The sequence below is a fragment of the Mirounga angustirostris genome, unplaced genomic scaffold (assembly GCF_029215605.1).
Source record: "Mirounga angustirostris isolate CCGP_5_RB_7025 unplaced genomic scaffold, mMirAng1.0.hap1 SCAF_11, whole genome shotgun sequence".
Lineage (NCBI taxonomy): Eukaryota > Metazoa > Chordata > Mammalia > Carnivora > Phocidae > Mirounga > Mirounga angustirostris.
In genome coordinates this window covers 95,748,057-95,769,402 of record NW_026991719.1, presented here as the reverse complement: position 1 = coordinate 95,769,402, position 21,346 = coordinate 95,748,057, and the positions used below count along the sequence as shown (strand labels likewise).

The 21,346-nt window shown below is 38.1% G+C and overlaps 1 protein-coding gene across 10 annotated transcripts in view; it reads left to right on the top strand.

Moving 5' to 3' along the window:
• KLHL13 (kelch like family member 13) overlaps positions 1–21,346 on the top strand; it is a 205,571-nt gene that overhangs the window by 164,363 nt on the left and 19,862 nt on the right. For all 10 annotated transcript variants that reach the window (XM_054509043.2, XM_045881809.3, XM_054509024.2 and 7 more), the window contains 2 exons: positions 16,099–16,231; positions 16,784–16,980. In XM_054509043.2, coding sequence (XP_054365018.1) covers positions 16,099–16,231; positions 16,784–16,980 — 330 coding nt within the window. The remainder of the gene's footprint in view (positions 1–16,098; positions 16,232–16,783; positions 16,981–21,346) is intronic.

Here is a 21,346-nt window from a genome sequence, read left to right as displayed (position 1 = left end):
GCAGCACTAACAGAGAACTACCCCCCCCCCCCCCGCATCTAATCTTAGGTGTATGGTTGTCAAGGGAACAAGTTGGAGAAGTGTTTAATGTGTAAATGTTATCATTGTTTTAAAATTAGCAATCACACAAATGTCAGCTTCAGAAGGCATTGAGAGTCACTGTCAGGGGAAGGGACCCATGGGGAGAAAGTGTTTTCAGAAGTCTCACTCTGCAGGATTACCCACTGCATAACTCTAGTGGGAAGGACATGAGTTTAGGCCAAACCTGGAATCCTAATTTTACCAATAGTTATGTGACTTTGGGAGCCCTCCATCCTCTCTGGGCCAGTTTCCTTATCTATAAAATGGGTAAGAGACGTGAGGATTAAATGTGACAATTTATGGGAAAGTAAGGTGCATCATAAATATCCATTTTCTTTTACTTCCATTTGAGCCAAACATGGAAGGCGTCAGAGAAAATGTAGCTGATCTGAAGTGGTGGGTGTGCCACATAAGACATCCATCTGGGTTGGCTTGATCTGCTCTTGCAGATTAATCATCTCCGTTAAACAGGCTTTTGCAAACTCGGCTGTCGAAGAAAGTGCCTAAAGAATGGCGATACCTAATAGGTTTGGATTCCTAGAACCTTGAACAGATCCCCAGAGAATCCATGATGGAGTTAGGCAGTGCAAATTGCTTTCACTCAATTAAGGAAGGTTAACCAGGGTTTGCTTAAGTAGTAACTGGTAAAATCAAGGGCTAATCTCATTTTCTTCACTCATGTAGTGCTAAGATAATGGTTATTTCCCATGGAAAGCTTCCATCCTTTGGCTTCACCTATTATCCCACGTTGTCAGCATTTTTCTTTTACTGCCCCATTTTATGGAAATTCATTGAATCGTACTATTCCTTGGCGCCTTCATGCCTTAAAAATAACAGCTTTATGGAGATATAATTCGTATACCATCTAATTCACCCACATAAAGTGCACAATTCAATGGTTTTAGTTTTTAGTATACTCACTGGGTTTTGCAAATATCACCACAATCCATTGTAGAACATTATCATCTGCTCAAAAAGAAACTTTGTATCCATTAGCAGTCACTCTGCATCTACTTACAATTCCTTCCCCGAACCTAAGCCACCACTAATCTATTCTCTGTCTCTATAGATTTGCCTATTCTGAACATTTCCTACCAATGGAATCATCGTATGTAGTCTTTTATGACCAGTTTCTTTTACTTAGCATCATGTTTTCAAGGTTCATCCATGTTGTAGCATGTATCAGTGCTTCTTTCCTTTTTATGACTGAATACTATCCCATTGTATGGATATACCACTTTTTAAAAAAAAATTCATCCATCCATTGATGGACATTTGGGTTTTTTTCTGCTTTTTGGCTATTATGAATAATGCTGCTATGAACCTTCATGGAGAAGTGGGTGTGTGGACATGGTTTCATTTATCTTTCATATATACATAGGGGTAGCATTGCCAGTTCATACAGTAATTCTGTGTTTAAACTTTTGAAGAACTGCCAGGGTGTTTTCCAAAGTGGCTGCACCACTTTACATTCCCACCCACAGTGCATGAGGATTCTAATTGTACCATATTCTTGCCAACACTAATTATCTCTTTTTGATTGTAGCCATACTGGTAGGTGTGACGTGGTTTTGCATTGTCCTTCCCTGATTGCTGATGATGTTGACCATCTTTTCATTTGTGCTTATGGCCATTTGTCTAGCATCTTTTTTTTAAAGATTTTATTTATTTATTTGAGAGAGAGAGCACACAAGAGCGGGGCAGAGGGAGAAGCAGACTCCCCACCAAGCAGAGAGCCCGATGTGGGACTCGATCCCGGGACTCATTCTGAGCCGAAGGCAGATGCCCAACCAACTGAGCCACCCAGGCACCCCTGTCTATCATCTTTTAAGAATTGTCTATTCAGATCCTTTCCCCAATTTTTGGTTGGGTTATTTATCTTTTTATTCAGTCGTAAGAGTTCTTTATATATTCTAGATACAAATCCCTTATGAGAAATGATTGGCAAGCATTTTTGCTCAGCACCTTTGGTTTTATAGTCCCTTGTTGTTCTGTCATCGCTGCCTTGCCTAACCCCTGTCCTTTATCATTTCAATCATATGATCTTTGCTTCTGCTTAACCTTAGTAGAGTTCATAGGACAGATGGTCAAGGCAAACACCTGGAAGACTTCTGACTTTTCACTATTCTCTAAACATACATTTTTTTTTGCACACTTCAGGCTCTGCACCCATTTCCTGTCCCTGAACTGCCCTTATTTTACTTTTTGTTTTTAAAAACCCCTGTTTATTCATAATTATCCATCTTAAATGGTAAGTGATAAAACTGGAATTCTAGTTTTGCCCTAAACTCATGTCCTTCCCACGACAGTTATATAATGGGTAATCTGCAGAGTGGGACTTCTGAAAACAGTCACTCCCCATGGGCCTGTTCCCCTGACAGCTACTTTAATTGCCTTTTGAAGCTAGAGTTTGTGGGAGCCAGGCAGAGTTAGCAGCTTCTTCTCTTCCTCCCTCTTAGTCCTTGGTAATATGACCTATCAGTGCGATTCACAACATCTAGGATCTAATTTGTTGTTTCTGTATGCCTGTGATCGTGTTCTGGGGTACATGGAGAATGCTTAATAAGTGTCCATTATTATTATTATTGTAAGACTTATGGTCATTCAAAGAGATAATACATATAAAGAGCCTAGCCCATCACCTGGCACAGAGGAAATAGTGCTTTTCACTGCTATTATTGGTATTATTGGCAGAATAAATGAATTTGGGTGGCAGTTATAATAACTTTCATATATACTTGCCTCATGATACTTTAAACAATATTGTGAGGTAGAAAAAGCAAGAATTATTCTCTCCATTTTATAGATTAGGAAACTGAAGCTTGGGGAGGTTAAGAGGCTTGCCCAGATCACATAGCCAATAAGTGACAACACCTAGGACTTGAACACAGGTTTTCTGACTGCAAATTTGGTTTTATAATCTGTTTTTGTAATTTGTTTCTTCTAACCTTGCTCTAAACTGTATTATCTTTTTAAATATAATGTCTGTAAATATTAAGTTTTCATTGACTGTAAGTGTAAAAACATTAACAAAGGCTCACAATTTGTTGTGAATGATATAGTAAAGATTTTATTTTATTTTTTAAGATTTTATTTATTCATTTGAGACACAGAGATGCAGGGAGAGAGAGAGATCATGAGCAGGGGGAAAGGCAGAGGGAGAGGGAGAAGCAGGCTCCCCGCTGAACCAGGAGCCTGAGGTGGGGCTCGATCCCAGGACCCTGGGATCATGACCCGAGCCAAAGGCAGACACTTAGCCAAAGGCAGACACTTAACCATCTGAGCCACCCAGGCGCCCCTTATTCTTTTTTTTTTTTAAGATTTTATTTATTTATTTATTTAGAGAGAGAGAGCAGGGGCAGGGGCGGAGGGAGAGCGAGATCTTAAGCAGACTCTGTGCTAAATGTGGAGCCTGATGCAGGACTCGATCTCACGACCCAAAGATCATGACCTGAGCCGAAATCAAGAGTCGGATGCGTAAACAACTGAGCTACCCAGGCGCCCCTATTCTTTTTTTTTTAAGGATTTTTTTTAAGTAATCTCTACACTCAACTCGAGGCTCAAGTTCACAACCCCAAGATAAATAGTGATCTAGAAGTCACACACAGCTGAGCTATCCTCAAAGTATTAACTCATAACTTGAGCCTACCAGTTAACGAAATATTGCACACTCACTAATAAATGTCAGCAATAAACCAGTTGAGATAACATTACTAAATGAACATTTACCCATGTTAACTAAAGAGAGAAAAGATCTATCACTTTATGCTTAACAGCTTTGTAATAAAAAGTCTACTAAAGTGAAAAAAAAAAAAAAAGCTGTATGCTCTTCTGACTGAGCCAGCCAGGCGCCCCATAAAGATTTTATTCTTGATAGAAATAGTAGAATTATGAAGAAGGTCTTCCTGCCTCTCTGCCCTACTTCCCTTCCCCTATCAAAATTGGAAAAAACAAAAGCAAACAAACAAAACAGAAAAAATGTTAAGTGCCAGTTGGACACATCCTTTTTTTTTTTTTTTTAAAGATTTTATTTATTTATTTGAGAGAGAGAGAATGAGAGACAGAGAGCATGAGAGGGAGGAGGGTCAGAGGGAGAAGCAGACTCCCTGCCGAGCAGGGAGCCCGATGCGGGACTCGATCCCAGGACTCCAGGATCATGACCTGAGCCGAAGGCAGTCGCTTAACCAACTGAGCCACCCAGGTGCCCCTGGACACATCCTTTTTAAGACAAGGAGGCCATAACTGTAGTACCATGTTTCAGCTGGTAGCAGTGTATATTAATTGTAGAATGTTTAGAAACATTCTAGGTAGAAACAAATTATTTCTTGATTGGTGGCTATGCTTACTCAGACCTATAGAGTTTTCAAAATGCCTCCTTGCTCTGCGTGTCTAGACTCCTAATTGGCATTTTCTCATGTTAAGACTAGTGCCTACCAGATTGTTCTTCCTATATTTTCCTCCATTTTTATCTATTTACTGTTTTTTCCTATCCACTTTTAGTTGTAAAGCCTATAAAAGATCATTTTATAGTCTCAAATTATTATCTAGGTAATACAATGTTAAAGAAATGAATTATCCCAAGAGCATATACAAATTAACTTGTCTTGACTTCCAGTGGGCTAACTTTATGAAATGTTTATGCTAAGGTAGACATTTGGGTTGCTTATCATGTCATGTTGATGAACTGTACCCAATTTTAAAACTTTATGATCATAAAATAAACAACTTTAAAAATGTATTGTTGGGGCATCTGGCTGGCTCAGTCAGTAGAGCATGTTACTCTTGATATCAGGGTTGTGAGTTCGAGCCCCATGTTGGGGATAGAATTTACTTTAAAAAATTAAAAAATAAAGATGTATTAACATAAGAAAGGGAGGCATAATAGATAAATTGACAAAGAATATGTGGGAGATACACATGTATTAATATATATGTATTACTTAATATATATTACATACAGTAATATTTCATTATATATGCATATATATTTCTGTATAATTCTATTTCTGTTAAGAATAAAATTCATTATATATTATATAGAATGGAATATATAATATGAATGTATGAATCATATATAATGAAATATTATTAAGCCATAAAAAAGGATGAGCTCTTGCCATTTGTGACAACATGAATGGACCTAGAGGATATTATGCTGAGTGAAATAAGCCAGAGAAAGACAAATACTATATGAATTCACTTAAATGTAAAATGTAAAAAAAACAAAAAAACAAAAAAAACCACCCAAACAAACAAAGGCAGAAACATACCTGTAAACAGAGAACAATCTGATGGTTACCAGAGGGGCGAAGGTTGGGGGGCTGAGCAAAATGGGTAAAGGCTTTCAGTTATGGAATGGATAAGTCACAGGAATAAAAAGTACAGCATAGGGAATATAGTCAATGGTATTGTAATAGTGTCGCATGGTGACAGATGGGAGCTACACTTGTGATGAGCATAACGTAACATATAAACTTGTCAAATCACTATATTGCACACCTGAATCTAATGTAACATTCTGTGTCAACTATACTTCGGTTAAAAGAAGAAGGCATGGGGCGCCTGGGTGGCTCAGTTGGTTAAGCGACTGCCTTCGGCTCAGGTCATGATCCTGGAGTCCTGGGATCGAGTCCCGCATCGGGCTCTCTGCTCGGCAGGGAGTCTGCTTCTCCCTCTGACCCTCCTCCCTCTCATGCTCTCTGTCTCTCATTCTCTCTGTCTCAAATAAATAAATAAAATCTTTTAAAAAAAAAAAAAAGAAGGCATGAAAATTTTAGAGTAAATTGTATTGTATAAAAGAAGAGCTCAAATAATCTAGATTGTTGAACCTTTTATCAAAATGAAACTTTTTATTTCTTTATTTCAGTTACCTAAATGGCAGCTAGAGTATAGAGAAATGAATGTATAATTTTTCTTGGGACTAGCTTTTGTGGTACTCAGGATAGGGTACAATAAGTTAACCTACTACTTCCACAATTGAGTGTGCATCTTTAAGATACCAGTTGGAAGAGAGTCTACCACCGTTCCTTTTAGTGTACTTTGGTATATTATTACCCTGCTCTCTCAAATGAGTCTTTGTTGTTGTTATTTAGCATACATTGAAGTCATAGAGACGACTAGCACATACCAACTGATAGTTAAATATGCTGTAATACATAATTTCAATTTCTGATTGTTTGTTGCTAGTATAGAGTAATACAGTTTGTTAATGATTATTGAGCTTATATCTTACAACCTTGATAAACCAACTTACTCTAGGAGCCTTTATTTGTAGAGTCTGTAGGATTTTCTACATAGACAATCATTTTGCCTATAAATAAAGATATTTATCTCATTCTTTCCAATCTGATGCTTTTTATTTCATTTTCTTGCCTTACTACACTGCCTAGGAACTCCAGAGAAATGTTGAATGGAAGTAGCTGAGAAAACATTCTTACTTTTTTGCTGACATCAGGGAGGAAAGCATTCATTCTTTCACCATTAAGTATGATGTTAACTATAGGTTTGAAGAAAAGTTCCTTTCTGTTCCTATTTGCTGAGAGTTTTGTGTCGTGTTTTTAATCAGAAATGGATGTTGGATTTTGTCAGATACTTTTTTGCACCTATCAAGATGATCTCATCATTTTTCTTTTTAATTTGTTAATATTGTGAGTTATAGTGATTGATTTTTGAACACTAAAGCAACCATGCATTGCAGGAATAAACCCCACTTGGTCGTGATATATTATCCTTTTTATATATTATTAAATTTTATTTGCTAAAATTTTAGGAATTTTTGCGTCTATGCTCATGAAGAATTTTGGTTTTCGTTTTATTAGTTTTCTTACCTTTGTCTGGTTTTGGCATTAGGATAATGCTGGCATTAGGATAATGAGTTGAGACATGTGCCCTCCTCTTAATTTTCTGGATATGTTTGTGTGGAATTGGTGTTATTTCTTCCTTAAATGTTCGCTAGAATTCACCAGTGAAAATTTAATTTTATAGTTAGACATATAGCTATTCAGGTTATTGATTTCTTCTAGAGTAATCTTTTAACAGCTTGTATCTTTCAAGGAATTTATCCATTGCAACTGAGTTGTCAGATTTATTGGCATACAGTTCATATTTACTTATTATCCTTTTAAAAGCTATACAGTCTCTAGTACCATCACCTCTCTCAATCCTGGTATTGGTAATTTGCATTTTTTCTCTTTATCTCCATAATCTATCTGGCTGGAGTTTTATCAAATGTATGGGTCTTCTCAAAGAACCAGGTTTTTTGGTTTTATTGTTTTTTCTCTTTCTGTGTTTTCATCAATCAATGAAATAAATTCATTTCTTCAGTCTCCTCTCTGATCTTTATTATTTCCATTTCCTCCTTTTGGGGATTAATCTTCTCTTCTTTTTTTAAAAAGATTATTTATTTTAGAGAGAGCATGCGTGCGGGCATGGGGCGGGGGGAGGGCAGAGAGAGAGAGAGTGTTGAGCAGACTCCAATGCCCAGTGCAGAGCTTGACGTGGGGCTCGATCTCACAGCCCTGAGATCATGACCTGAGATGAAATCAAGAGTCAGATGCTTAACCAACCGAGCCGCCCAGATGCCCCGGGGTTAATCTACTCTCCTATTTCTAGTTTCTGAAGGAGGAAACTGAGAGTGGTAATAAATGTTCTTTGCTCTGAAATCTATTTTGTCTGATATTATAGTCATACCAGCTTTTTTTTTTTTTCTGAGTAAGCTTTATGCCCAACATGGGGCTTGAACTCACAACCCTGAGATCAAGAGTTGCATGCTCTACCAGCTGAGCCAGCTGGGCGCCCCTATGCCAGCTTTCTTTCAACTAGTGTTAAATTGGCAAATCTTTTGTTTATTTGTAAATTAACATACATGTTTACATGTTATTTTGTAAATTAACATACAGTAAAATGGATTTTTTATTGGGCTGTACCTTTATGAGTTTGGTTTTTGTGTTTTTTGTGTTTTTTTAAAGATTTTATTTATTTATTTGACACAGAGAGACACAGCGAGAGCAGGAACACAGCAGGGGGAGTGGGAGAGGGAGAAGCAGGCTTCCCGCTGAGCAGGGAGCCCGATGCGGGTCTCGATCCCAGGACCCCGGGATCATGAGCTGAGCTGAAGGCAGACGCTTCACTGACTGAGCCACCCAGGCGCCCCCGAGTTTGTTTTTTGGTTTTTATTTTATATTTACGAGTTTTATTTATTTTTTTAAAGATTTTATTTATTCATCTGAGAGAGAGCATGAGCAGGGGGCAGAGGGAGAAGCAGGCTCTTGGCTGAGCAGGGAGCCCGATGTGGGGCTCCATCCCGGGACCCTGGGATCATGACCTGAGCTGAAGGCAGACAAGTAATGACTGAGCCCCTCCATTTATGAGTTTTAACAAATACATTGTTTTTGTGTAATCACCACCACAGTTGATACAGGACTGTTCTGTTGCCCCAACGTACTTTTGTTACTGCTTGGTAGTCACATTCATCTCCGCCTCTAAACCCTGGATACTACTGATCTGTTTCCTGTCACAGTGTTTTGTCCTTTTGAGAGTATTACATAAATGGCATCGGACAGTCCAGAAGCTTCTTTTTCTTCGTCTAACATCTCTGAGATCCATTCACTTTGTTGTGTGTATCAGTAGTTTGTTTCTTTTTATTGTTGAGAAGTATTCCATGGTGTGGAGCTTTGCGGGGTCTCTCTTCCATGCCCCTCCATCTTGACCATCTCCCCAGGACTGTCCGGTTCTCTAGGGCTCTCTTTGTGGTCCTCTGGCCTGAAAGCTGGGTTTTATTTATCCTGCTCTGCCATACACTGACCGCCACTGAACCCAGATCCTGGTCCAAATACAGAGAGGTATTTATTGCAGAGGAGTCACAGGTCCTCTGATCAAAGAGGAAGCTTCTTTTCCCTCGGTTCTCACTGTCACTGTTGCCACCAACACAGCCTTGGAATTGCCTGGAGATTGGGACTCAAAAGAGCAGAGGGAAATACAAGTAAAATGGATTTTCTCCACTCTCTCTGAGCTTTGGGAGTTTCCTCTGTCTGCTCCCAGATGACTGCCTCCAGGCGACATGGTACCTTAATTCCAGGTTGGGATATATTGGGGGAAAAAGTAGGGGGTAGGGTGGAGGGCTCACCATCAGTTTGGTCATACTTTGCATTCTGATTTCCTTCCCCAATTCTTTTGCTATTATTAACCTATTTTTCATTAACTTTTAAGCTTTGTGTGGTAGTACCAGAACAGCATTTATTCTGGGGCAAACTACTTCCCAGTACTGAGGCAGATGCTTACGAGTCCTCTGCCTAAGGCCCTAGAATCATAAGGTTTCCATTTTGGTGGTTTGAATGAGTTATGCTCAACCCTTGTGAGCCTTGGTGTGTTTTCTTGTGTTGCTTCTGGGTGGTTCTTTCCCCAGACAAATACACTTATCACTACTCACCTGAATACTTGAGGGAGACTTTTTAAAATTTTATTTCATTTTATTTTACTTTATTTTATTTGTTTTTTGATCTCCATAGCCTCCTCTCTATGCAGATCTCTTCTCCAGTGTTCTGCCCTACACACCTAGCTGTCTTAACTCCCTCAACACTCACCAGGAGAGAACGCTGGGCTTCGCCTGCCTTCCTACTCTCTATACCTCTGTCTTGGAAAGTCCAGAACAATCATGGGGCTCATCTAACTTGCTTCTCATCTTTCCCTTCTCCTTCGTGCAGTTTTAAACTTTTTTTTTCATATATTTTGTCTGGTTTTAAGTTGCTTCAAGAGGTAAGGCAAATCCAGTGCCTGTTATTTCATCTTCGCTGAAAACAAAAATCTATAGGATATAATTAAATGCTAAATTGTGAGACTCCGACTAAAGGTGCCTGATTATTTTGGAGATTTGGTTAGAGGTAGCTTTACAAAGGAGGTCAGATTTGAACTAGGCTTTGAAGGAGGGAGGATATTCTGTGTGAAAACTAATGGCATAAATAAAGGTATTAGAAAAGAGGTAAGCCTGGTTTTTACCAATGAGCCAGTCTAGACAACAACCTGATAAAGTGGGTCAGAGTACTTAGGGAAATAATGAAAAATAAGGTTGAACCGTTGAGCCGGGGCCAGATTAAATAATCTTTAAATTCCAGGGGTGGCTGGCTGGCTCAGTTGGTAGAGCGTGCGACTCTTGATCTCAGGGTTGTGGGTTCGAGCTCCAGGTTGGGTATAGAGATTATTTAAAATCTTAAAAAGCAAAACAAAGCACAAAATCTTTAAATTTCTATATTGTGATATAACACTGATAGAAAGCCATTAGAAGTTTTAAACTCCAGGCCGTGCCATATAATAAGAGCACAGTTTAATTCATATTAATAGAAACTTTTATATCCGGTCTGTATCTCTCTTTTGCCTTAAACATGCATCTGTTCCTTTTCTGTCCTCGGAATTAAATGAAGAACACTATCATAAAAACGTGGATATGGTATTGTTTTGATCAAATACATTACATTTACTTAAAGATTGGAATAAGCCCATTCCTTAACCTTTTTTTGAGTTCCTTTATCTTTGTAAAACATATTTTCCATTAATAATCTTTATTGTTCTTCTCAGGATGCATTTCCTTTTTATCTCACTTCCTTTTCAAAATTATACTGATCAAAACTGATACAATATGCTAGTAAGTTACTTCCAGTGCAGAATTTAATGGAAAGATTTGCTTATCAGATTGCTTTTTTTTTTTTTTTAAGATTTTATTTATCTATTTGACAGAGACAGCGAGAGCAGGAACACAAGCAGGGGGAGTGGGAGAGGGAGAAGCAGGCTTCCCACTGAGCAGGGAGCCTGATGTGGGACTCGATCCCAGGACTCTGGGATCATAACCTGAGCCGAAGGCAGATGCTTAACGACTGAGCCACCCAGGCGCCCCAGATTGCTTTTTAATACCCAAAATTATCAATCTAACTTTTTTCAAAATGACATTATATTGAATGTGAAAGCTATTGACATCCAACCAACTTTTGGTAGTAATTATTTGTAGCTCATATGGTTTCTATACTGTAGTTGTGTAATGTCAACACATATCCCCTTCTGTTTTAATGTGGCCATTTAAAAATTTATCAAACTCATTTAAAATGGCTCAGTCCTTCAGGGTATTACATATATACCTCCCCCTACTAAATAGGATTTGAAGTTTTGATACATAGGGTAAGTTTAATAGAGGGAACTGAAAAAACTTTTTTTTTTTTTTAATGCTCGGGGTTTTTTTTTTTTTCCCCAAAAAGTATGTGAAGAAGAAGAAGAAGAAGAAAAAATAGATGTGGGGAGTTTTATAGGAGGGGGAAAGGGAAACATTAGAGTAAAGAAACCAAAAACAGATAATAATCTCTACATCAATGGAACCCAAGGCCCAGAAGAAATAGAAAAATAAAGAACTAAGATATGGATTGGGGCAGAAAAAAGTTTAGTTTAAAGCAACAGGAACCACTTTACAGATACTCTAAAAGACTCACTGGAAACTTGGCGCCATTTTGTGTAAAGCAGAGCTGTATCAGTGTTTGGTGAACTAGACACAGAAAAAGACAATAGACTTTAGAGAATTTTGACGAGAGGAATGAATACAAATCTGGTGGAAGAAAACAATTTTATAATAAAAGGACACATTTTAAGTGTACACGGTATCTTTTTATTTATTTAATAAGTAATCTCTACACCCAACGTGGGGCTCAAACTCACGACCCTGAGATCAAGAATTGCGTGCTCTGCCGACTGAGCCAGCTGCCCATCAAGGCATCTTTGAGAGTCTTCCCAGAGTTAAATAGGGCAAGAGATTTATAAGAGTGAAAGCAAAAGGTGGATACATACAGGGCAAATGAGAATTGTGGGGGAGAATAACCTCCCCTTTTCTTCGAATGTGTGCCTTCACAAGATTAGAGTATAAAAGTTGTTTAGAGAAATGACTGTCTTCTATACAACAGAATATGCTGTAGAAGGAACTTTAGTTTTTTTCTCTTGAGGCAGAGCTGGGATATACAGATAACAGCATGCAAACAAGATATTTCGAATCTGTATGAAAACAATCTGGATTGACAGATCTTATTTGGATAAAGATAGCAATAATCAGGAATAAAATGGGCAAATATGGAATTGGATGGTGGGATTGTTCATTTATGCACTTGAAAATAAAGTTTGTGAAATATACAGATAGGGAAACTACTTCATATGCAGTGAAAATAAATGCAGAACCTCACAGAAACAGACACTTTGCCAAAGGTAGATAAATTAAGCTTAGAATAAAAGATACTCAGAATGCACTCAAAGTGGTCTTGGAGCTTCAGCTTCCTTTCTTTGGGGATGCCAGATCATACTGATGAAGGGAAAGGATTTGTTTTTTTTTTTTTTTTTTTTTTAAGAGAGTGCAAAGGGCAGCAAAATGATCAGATTTGTGAAGCAGGTAAAAGCCCTTGGTGTCTTAGCTGAGCCGTCCAGATTTTGAGGATTGAGTATATACACCTCAACAAGCAGTATCTTAATAGAATATGGACAAAATGAGAAAGGACACAAATAATGATACAGGAAGCATTAGCTATTCCTTTGTTCGAAAGGAAAAAGAAGGAATAATAAGGAATAGGAATGGAGCCTACTTACATTACTCAATTCCCAGTATAAAATACTTGTAGGAATATTTTCAAGACAGAAGGGCTAGCAAATGAACTGAGGTTTTAGTTTGTTTGTTTGTCTCTTGGGCTTTTATTGTTGTTTTTAGTGGAACAAAATAACTGACTGGATACAATCACTGCTTTTGACAGAATAAGTCATGATTGCCTTTCACAGATAATTATCTATATATACCTTAGAGAAGATTCAGAATTTTTTTTCATGGATAAAAATAAAGCAAGGTGGCATACAGTACCTAGTCTCACTTCATTGGTATTTTGACATCTTTTTTGCCAGTACCCAAGGTATAATCCTTTTCCCAAGATAAACCATAGGCTTGAACTTGCCAGTAGCTATTCAAACTTTAAAAATACGTTTTCTTCAAACCAACAATTGCACTTTTATGAATACCTCCCACAGATCTACCTACACAGGTAAGTATATGTACAAGAAAGTCTGTTACAGCATTGCTTGTAATGGCCAAAGTTGAGAGATAGCCTAAGTGTCCAGAGGGGAACGGATGAATAATGAATGGTATGCTGCCATGATGGAATACTGTGCATCCCCTAAAAAGAATGGAGTAGATTTGTGTGTATAGAGTGCTGTCCATTTTATGTGCTCAAGTGAATTTTAAAAATGCACAATAATATGTATAATATTCCACTTTAAAAAATCCTATTATACATACAAGCAAATGATATATTATGCATATGTATAGAAAGAGGCCTGGAGGGGCGCCTGGGTGGCTCAGTCTGTTGAGCACCTGCCTTCAGCTCAGGTCATGATCCCAGGGTCCTGGGATTGAGCCCCACGTCAGGCTCCCTGCTCAGCCGGGAGCCTGCTTCTCCCTCTCCCCCACCCCCCCGCCACCTGCTCGCGTGCACGCTCTCTCGCATGCGCGCTCTCTCTAAATAAATAAATAAATAAAATCTTTAGGAAAAAAGAAAGAAAGAAAGAGGCCTGGACGTATATATATTAAACTGTTAACAATAATTACTTCCTGTATGTAGAAATGGTGTTTTAGTTTTCAATTTATATCTTGTATTTTTATAACAAGCATATATTTAATTTTTTAAAAACCTGCAATTTATCTGAGGGAGGAAAAGCCAAGCCTTTGTGAGTCAACCTTCCCCCACCCCCGGACCCTGGTTCAATTCCTCTTCTCTCATCTTAGCCATTACAGTTTAATACAAAGAAACACTGTGGGTGCAATTAGTTTTTATTATTGGGAGAAGTTTCCCAAATAAAGTGCCTGGTTTCTGGTTAGCTTGGCCCAAAACTAAAGTTCTGCTCAACATGACCCCATGGTTTTAAAATACCAAGTGGTGGCTTCTTGGTAAAATCAGAGTTGTTTGTTCCTGCAGTAACTGAACATAAATCAAACATATATTAAGTGCCAACGGTGTACCAGGCAGTGGGGAATGCAAACATGCTAGTCCCTCAACTCTTCTGATGGTTCCCACCATCTTCTTGACCATCCCGTCCCCACCCCAGTGGTCACTTTCAGTCCTTCCCAGTGCTGTTTTCCTTTGAAAGGCAGTCCTCTTAAGCCTATTGCACTTTTGACTCCGTATATGAATTTTCAAAGAGCTACTCTTTGCCTTCTGCGTGAGACTATTCCCCTAAAATGGACATCGCTTTTTACCTTTACTTTTCTAAATAAGAGAGGCTGGAGATCATTTAGCAATGGGAAAATGGAAAATATCAAGGGTGGGGTATATAATGTTTGTGTTTATAGAAGAAAAGAGGCATTTGTGAAATATTTGATATTTGTGAACAAAAACATATGTCAGTCACTGTTGGAGAAAGAAAAATATACATAATCCTGTTCTAAAGTATATGTATAATGTATAAATATTTTTGGAATAAAAGTATTTATATCTCTCTCAAGAGAGAAAGTGGCTGGATCACATTATCTCTTTGAAGTTCCAGTTCTGTAGATTCAAGCATTTTCTTTAAAAAGTAATTTAAAAATTATGATGAGAAGATGTTTAGACTGAGATTTATATTATACATATGTGTAGGATCAGTATTTCTCAAACTGCATTCTTCAGTATGTCATGCCTTTTGCTTCTTAAATCCGTGAAACACAACTTTAAATAAAAGTTTTATTTGGGGTCATTAAAATGCGAAGGGGATGGAGTACTCTTTGCTGTTAGTTCTTGTTGTGTTACATTATTACATTACAATATATATTAGAAGGTAACTTGTATGAGGATCTTCGTGATTTTTAATAATAATATATTACCATTTGAAACTATAGAGGAAATCTTGCTGAAATCTTCATTTTTGAGCCTGAGTATTAAATTACATATTGTCTCCCTTTTGTGCATTTTACCAGCCGATTATCATCTTAAAATGTTTCCTTCTCCCAAGAATAGACCAAAGGAACGTCTGCCTATTTGTCATAGGTTGGGATCATCACAGGAGTGAGTGGAAGAGCTAACCGATAGGCCCTCTTCTTGCAAGAGCCCTGTCCATCCCCTGAATCGTGGGTGCCAGCCTATTAATTCTCCACTGAACTTTAGGCATTTGGGGACAATTATGTCCCATGTCAGAGCTACCTGGGCTCTTTTTTCCAAAGGTAATTAAATTCCAAGCTTGAAACCTGAAAGATAATTGGCCAAGCAGCAGCAATGTGCCGAGTATAAGGATATCTAAGACAATCCCTAATTCTCAAAGAGATGGAACAATCTAGTTAGTAGCAAGGAATGCCTATCTTGCAATTAACATAGATTCTCTATACCTTTCTTTCTCAAAAAAACCCAAAAACTAGGGGCGCCTGGGTGGCTCAGTCAGTTAAGTGTCCGACTCTTGGTTTTGGCTCAGGTCATGATCTCAGGGCTGTGAGATGGAGCCCCACATTGCCTCTGCACTGGCGTGGAGCCTGCTTAAGATTCTCTCTCTCCCTCTGCCCCTTCACCCACCCCCCGTGCTCGCTCGCTCTCTCAAATAAATAAATAAATCTCTAAAAAGCAAAAAAACCCCACAAAAAGTATAAAAACAAGGTGTGTCCGGAATGCACTATAGAAGAACTATAAACATATTATTGCAGAAAGCATGTTATCCACCCTGATCCTACACATGGGAAAATGAACGCGTACGTGGTAATTTCTTTTCAAAATAAGATAAAGCCAATAGTTGTGTAAATAAGTGAATATATATACTCTATGCTCTTTCCATATGTGCTCTTAATCTGAATTAGTCTTCATTTTACCTTTTCCTACTGCGAATTAAATAGACATCGTCACACATCAAGTAAGTTGTTCAGTTTTCTTCTGAGTAATTATTCTACTGGTTTTATGTTCCAACACACCCGTTAATACATACACAGAATTTTAGTGGGCAGAAATCTGCATACCCATTTAACCTTGATTAGTGACTCAACTCCCGCTCTTGGCGTAGGGCTTTGACCAGCTTCGACTTGAAGGATTGCTTTGTGATGTGACTTTGATGCCAGGCGACACCGATGACGCCTTCCCTGTGCATAGAGTCATGATGGCCTCTGCTAGTGATTACTTCAAGGCCATGTTCACAGGTAAGTTAGCTTGTTAAATTCTGCACCCCCCCTTAAAACAATCTGAAAAATGCATGTTTACATATTTTTGTTTCTAAAGTGAAATTCAGTTCTTTTGATCTGTGTCTTTCCAAGAAGAAATCATCTCAAAAGGAATATACACCTGGTACGTGTAGTTGTAAGTGGTGCTTTTTAAACTTGGGAAATGAATGTGCCTTTTTCATACTTCTGTCCATCTTTGTTTCACAACTTCTCTTGTCCAGATACACATCTGAATGCTCTACTAGAGACTCTGGGTCTGACTAAGACAGTCTTTAATCCATCAAAGGATATGAAGTGACAGGAGAACATTTTGGAAGCACTTGCATTATATACGACTTCCATTAGTATAGAGATATTCCTTTTTAAGTACTCTCTTTTAACTGTAAAATATGCAGAAGTCTGACTCTGACATGAATGCTTACATAGAATAAAACTTTTCCTTGATTTTATTGCATCTAATTAGCAGCAGAAGTGCGTTTGACCTTAATTAAATTATCCACCCCCATTTAAATGAATGTCTTTTTCTTTAAGGTGGAATGAAAGAACAAGATTTAATGTGCATTAAGCTTCATGGTGTGAGCAAAGTCGGCTTAAGGAAAATTATTGATTTCATTTATACCGCAAAGCTTTCTCTTAACATGGACAACCTTCAAGACACACTGGAAGCTGCCAGTTTTCTTCAGATTCTGCCGGTTTTGGACTTCTGCAAAGTATTTCTCATATCTGGGGTAAGGCGTTTTCAAATCTTCAGAACTTTTCCTGCAGTATACTCCGGTGTAGCCTGTTGAAAGGCTGCTGAATTTATTATGTAGGCAGGTGAAACTTCGGCCATGAGAGAGAGGGCTCAGGTAGTGTGTGTTCTGGAACGAAGTTGAGAGGGAAACAGTACAAGGTGCCATTTTATAAAATGGAATCACTTCATAAAAGCCTTCTGTGTAATCCCATGACATCAGACAGGAATAGTGTTTGCTAACGATATATATGTTAACCTGTTTACTGACGTTATATATTTTAATCTGGTTTTGTTTGCCTTCATGATATTAGGCAGGCAGGCTTTCTTAAATGGAATTCCATGAAAATGTAATTTGAACTTCTGTAAGTCTTTTAAACTAGGCTCAGTAATTTTTTTTTTCTTCCTTAAATACGGGATCTAGGTCTTGAGAAGAAGTAACACATTACGTGACAGCCTGTAAGATATAAGTCTTAGTTCCATAGAAACACATCACCTACTAAATCATTTTTAGCCTCTCTTAAGAAATAGGAGAGGGTACAACTACCAATCAGTGAACGCCGTAGCAGTCACATGGTTCCTGAAGGCCCTGCCCTATTTGAGACCCTTAAATTTGACTTCTGGGAAACAAAATGCTTTGGTTGCAAAGAAATATTGCCAAGAAGATTTCTACAGCTTATAGAGCTTGCTTTTGTGACTGAAAATTATGGCAGTGGTAAATTTTGATATATTTTCTGATTTATTAAATAAGTGGAGAATACATTTTTCTATAATTGATTTAAATTCATACCAGTTTTAATATTAGTAAATAATTGCTGTTGAGCTTTTTTAAATTTGCAGTTACTAAACCGGGAGCCCCGTTTTTAAAACCCTAAGTTTCAAGAGAACATGTCCTCAGTGATTTTATTAATAAGCTATTCCTTATCTTACAGAGTCAGCCAACAGCTAATTTAACCGGACTATTGAAAATATGTTTTGTTTCTGTGTTTCCATTTTAAAGTACTCACACGACTGCCTCACAATTATTTATAAACTTTAAAACTAACTGCTATTTTTCAGGGTTTTAAGGCAGTGTGGTGTTATAGAGTTTCGTGTTGTCCTATTCGCTATTGTATAAGTAACCCGCATGAAGTTTGTTTATTTCCCATGATACTGTTTGTCGTCGTTACTGAATCTGAGCACTAAATTTCCTTTTAATTTAATCACACAAAGCCCTTCCCCTTAGGACCTATCAGCATCTCTCCTCTAGTTTTGTGCCACTGGAAAAAAGGAACTGAATTACATGTATTTTTTAAAGGTATCAAGTCCAACAATTAACTTAGTAATAACACTTAATGCTTACATTTATCGACTCTTAACATTGCTTTACACTGATCTCAGCAACACCTGGTCATCCTGAGCCAAACTAGGTACAGTGTGGTGATTCTTTGGAACTAATCATTAATAATAGACATTTATTGTCGACTTCTTCTCTAATATCAGAATTTAGTACTTATAACTTTAGATATTGGTTGTGATCTGTTCCTTTACCTGAAAGAAAAGGACCAAATGGAATAAAGCATGATTTATGAAAAGTCATAAAAGCATACAGTTGTCAAAGTAACAGTATTAGAAAACAATTTTGTTCTAGAAAACTCTAAAACAAGTTTATTTAAAGATGACATCACAGTAATTTTGCAATAGTGATAAATTTTCTGTAGTTAGAATGTTGATTCTTTCACCTGTTTGAAACATTTATTATAACTGTGTGTTTTACCTGTTTGGAAATTTCTTCATTTTTATGAACACTTAATATTGTCTTAAAGATTAAATTCTTCATTTCTAGTGTCCTCTGCAGACATCCTAAAACCCATTTCTAAAGGAGAAGAGGCTTGTCTCAGACAAAGCTTACCTGTGGTATAGTTTATTCCTCCTTCTCTTGGTTTTAGAACTTTCTATGAGCTCTGAGGAAACACCTCTTTTCTTAGCACCATTCTGTTTACCTGTCTTTCATCCTGTTTGCTAAGGATATGTCTGCATGATTTTACTGTGGAAATATTCCATCTCAGAATCCATGATGATTTTTGAGAGCAGTTGGTAGATTATTAGCATAAGGATTATATAAAATCCAACTTTTCCTTTATCCTTCTTTCATGCGTTCTATTTCTTAGTTAAATGTTCAGCCTTACTCTGTTTAACAATTTCCTATTTCCTTCTCAGCAATCAAGTGGATCAGGCAAAAGAGTAGCCCTTGGGTGTCTTTTCTACTTATGAGAACTGGAAGTTTCGAGATAATGTATTTTTCAAAGGTAGATTTGTTTTGAGCTTTCCCACAAGCTAAGTTTTATGGATAGTTTTTAAATAGAACAATCTCATGTTTTAAGGATTGTGTGCTTAAACCAAAGGTTTTGAGTGATAGATTTATGTTTTTATTTTTATTTTTTTATTTTTTAAAGATTTTATTTATTTATTGGAGAGAGAAAGTAGGAGCAGGGAGGAGAGGGAGAAGCAGTCTCCCCGTTGAGCAGGGAGCCCGACACAGGGCTTGATCCCAGGACCCTGGGATCATGACCCAAGCCGAAGGCAGACGCTTAACTGACTAAGTCACCCAGGCGCCCCAGGTTTTTGTTTTTAATGATATGGTGTGATTATACTTCACATAAACAAGACACTACTTGGGTTTGAGCTTTTAGAAAGAAAAGTTAGCTTCCAGTACATCTATAGTCTATCCCATTCTTAACCATTTGTGTAGGTGAAAATGTGACTTAGCAAATAACTCACAAAACATTTTTATGGTAGTTTTGAGTGACAGCTTTAAAGATTTATTTATTGGGGCGCCTGGGTGGCTCAGTTGGTTAAGCGACTGCCTTCGGCTCAGGTCATGATCCTGGAGTCCCGGGATCGAGTCCCGCATCAGGCTCCCTGCTCAGCAGGGGGTCTGCTTCTCCCTCTGCCCTCTTCCCTCTCGTGCTCTCTGTCTCTCATTCTCTCTCTCTCAAATAAATAAATAAAATCTTAAAAAAATAAATAAAGATTTATTTATTTGAGAGAGAGAGAGAGAGTGCAAAAGGGGGGAAGAGCAGAGGGAGAGGGAGAGAATCTCCAGCAGACTCCCTGCGGAGCGCAGAGCTCCACTTGGGGCTCAATGCCTTGACCCTGAGATCATGACCTGAGCCGAAATCAGGAGTCAGACACTCAACCGACTGAGCCACCCAAGCGCCCCTTGAATGATAACTTTAAATACGATAATATAGCCACCCTCACCTTTGGTGAGGTAGAAGCACCAGTGTTCTAGAACGGAGCACCAGGCTCCATAGAACAAGAACCACTCCCCGGCCAACGTGGTCATCTTTTGCAGTAATGCTTTTCTCTTAAGGTATCAATTAGTATTATAGTTTATGGGATCTGGTGCTTTTGTTCTCACTATGTTACTTTCTGGCCAATTGTAGAAAAGAAAACTATGGAGCGGATACAAAGAGATAAGAGCAAAGGATGTAAAGCAGAGTAGGTAAAACTGTCTGTTAAACTAAAAACATTCTCTTGTATATCATGGAGATGATGGAAAATTACCTTCGTTTAGTTACGGGCCGAAAAATGACATCTGTTTTTGTCTTTAGGACATTGTATAACTACAGCATGCTAAATGCTGTGCAGCCATTCCCTGATTTACAAGCAGGTTGTGGTTAAATTTTTTGTTTATCATTTGTCTGCTACTTGGAATGTGTGACATCTAGCATTTGCCCCACGGAATTACTGTTATGGAGGACTACAGGCTAGCAGCAAAACCCAATTTTTAACATAAGATTGCTGAAGGAGGACATTTGTCATTGAACTGGAAATGTTATAATTTAAGTATACAGTTATCCAGAATAAACAAACCAGAATGAAAGTGGGCAAAAAAACCATTTTCTTTTTCTATAAAAGCATATTTAATCAGAGAAGGAAGATGCCATTGTGCTTTAGACTTTCTTTAAACTCATTTGAAGTTGTGTGTGTGTGTGTGTTTTTTCCTTGATGTGTTTATAGCATTGGTTCCCCTTGTAGATTTATTATCACTGATCAGGGTGGGGAGGTCACAATGAAATGTAGAGAAATTTTATTGAGGCGACTGGGGGTAATAAAGAATTAGCAACAGTGGAAAACAAAAGAGGTGAGGGGCGCCTGGGTGGCTCAGTCGGTTAAGTGTCCCACTCTTGGTTTTGGCTCAGGTCATGATCTCAGCATCGCCGGATCAAGCCCCACATCAGGCTCCACGCTTAGTAGGGAGTCTGCTTGAGGTTTTCTGTCTCTCCCTCTCCCTCTGCCCCTCCCCACCCTCTCTCTGTCTCTCAAATAACATATATCTTTAAAATACAAAGAAAAGAAAGGAGGTGCATACGTGGGAG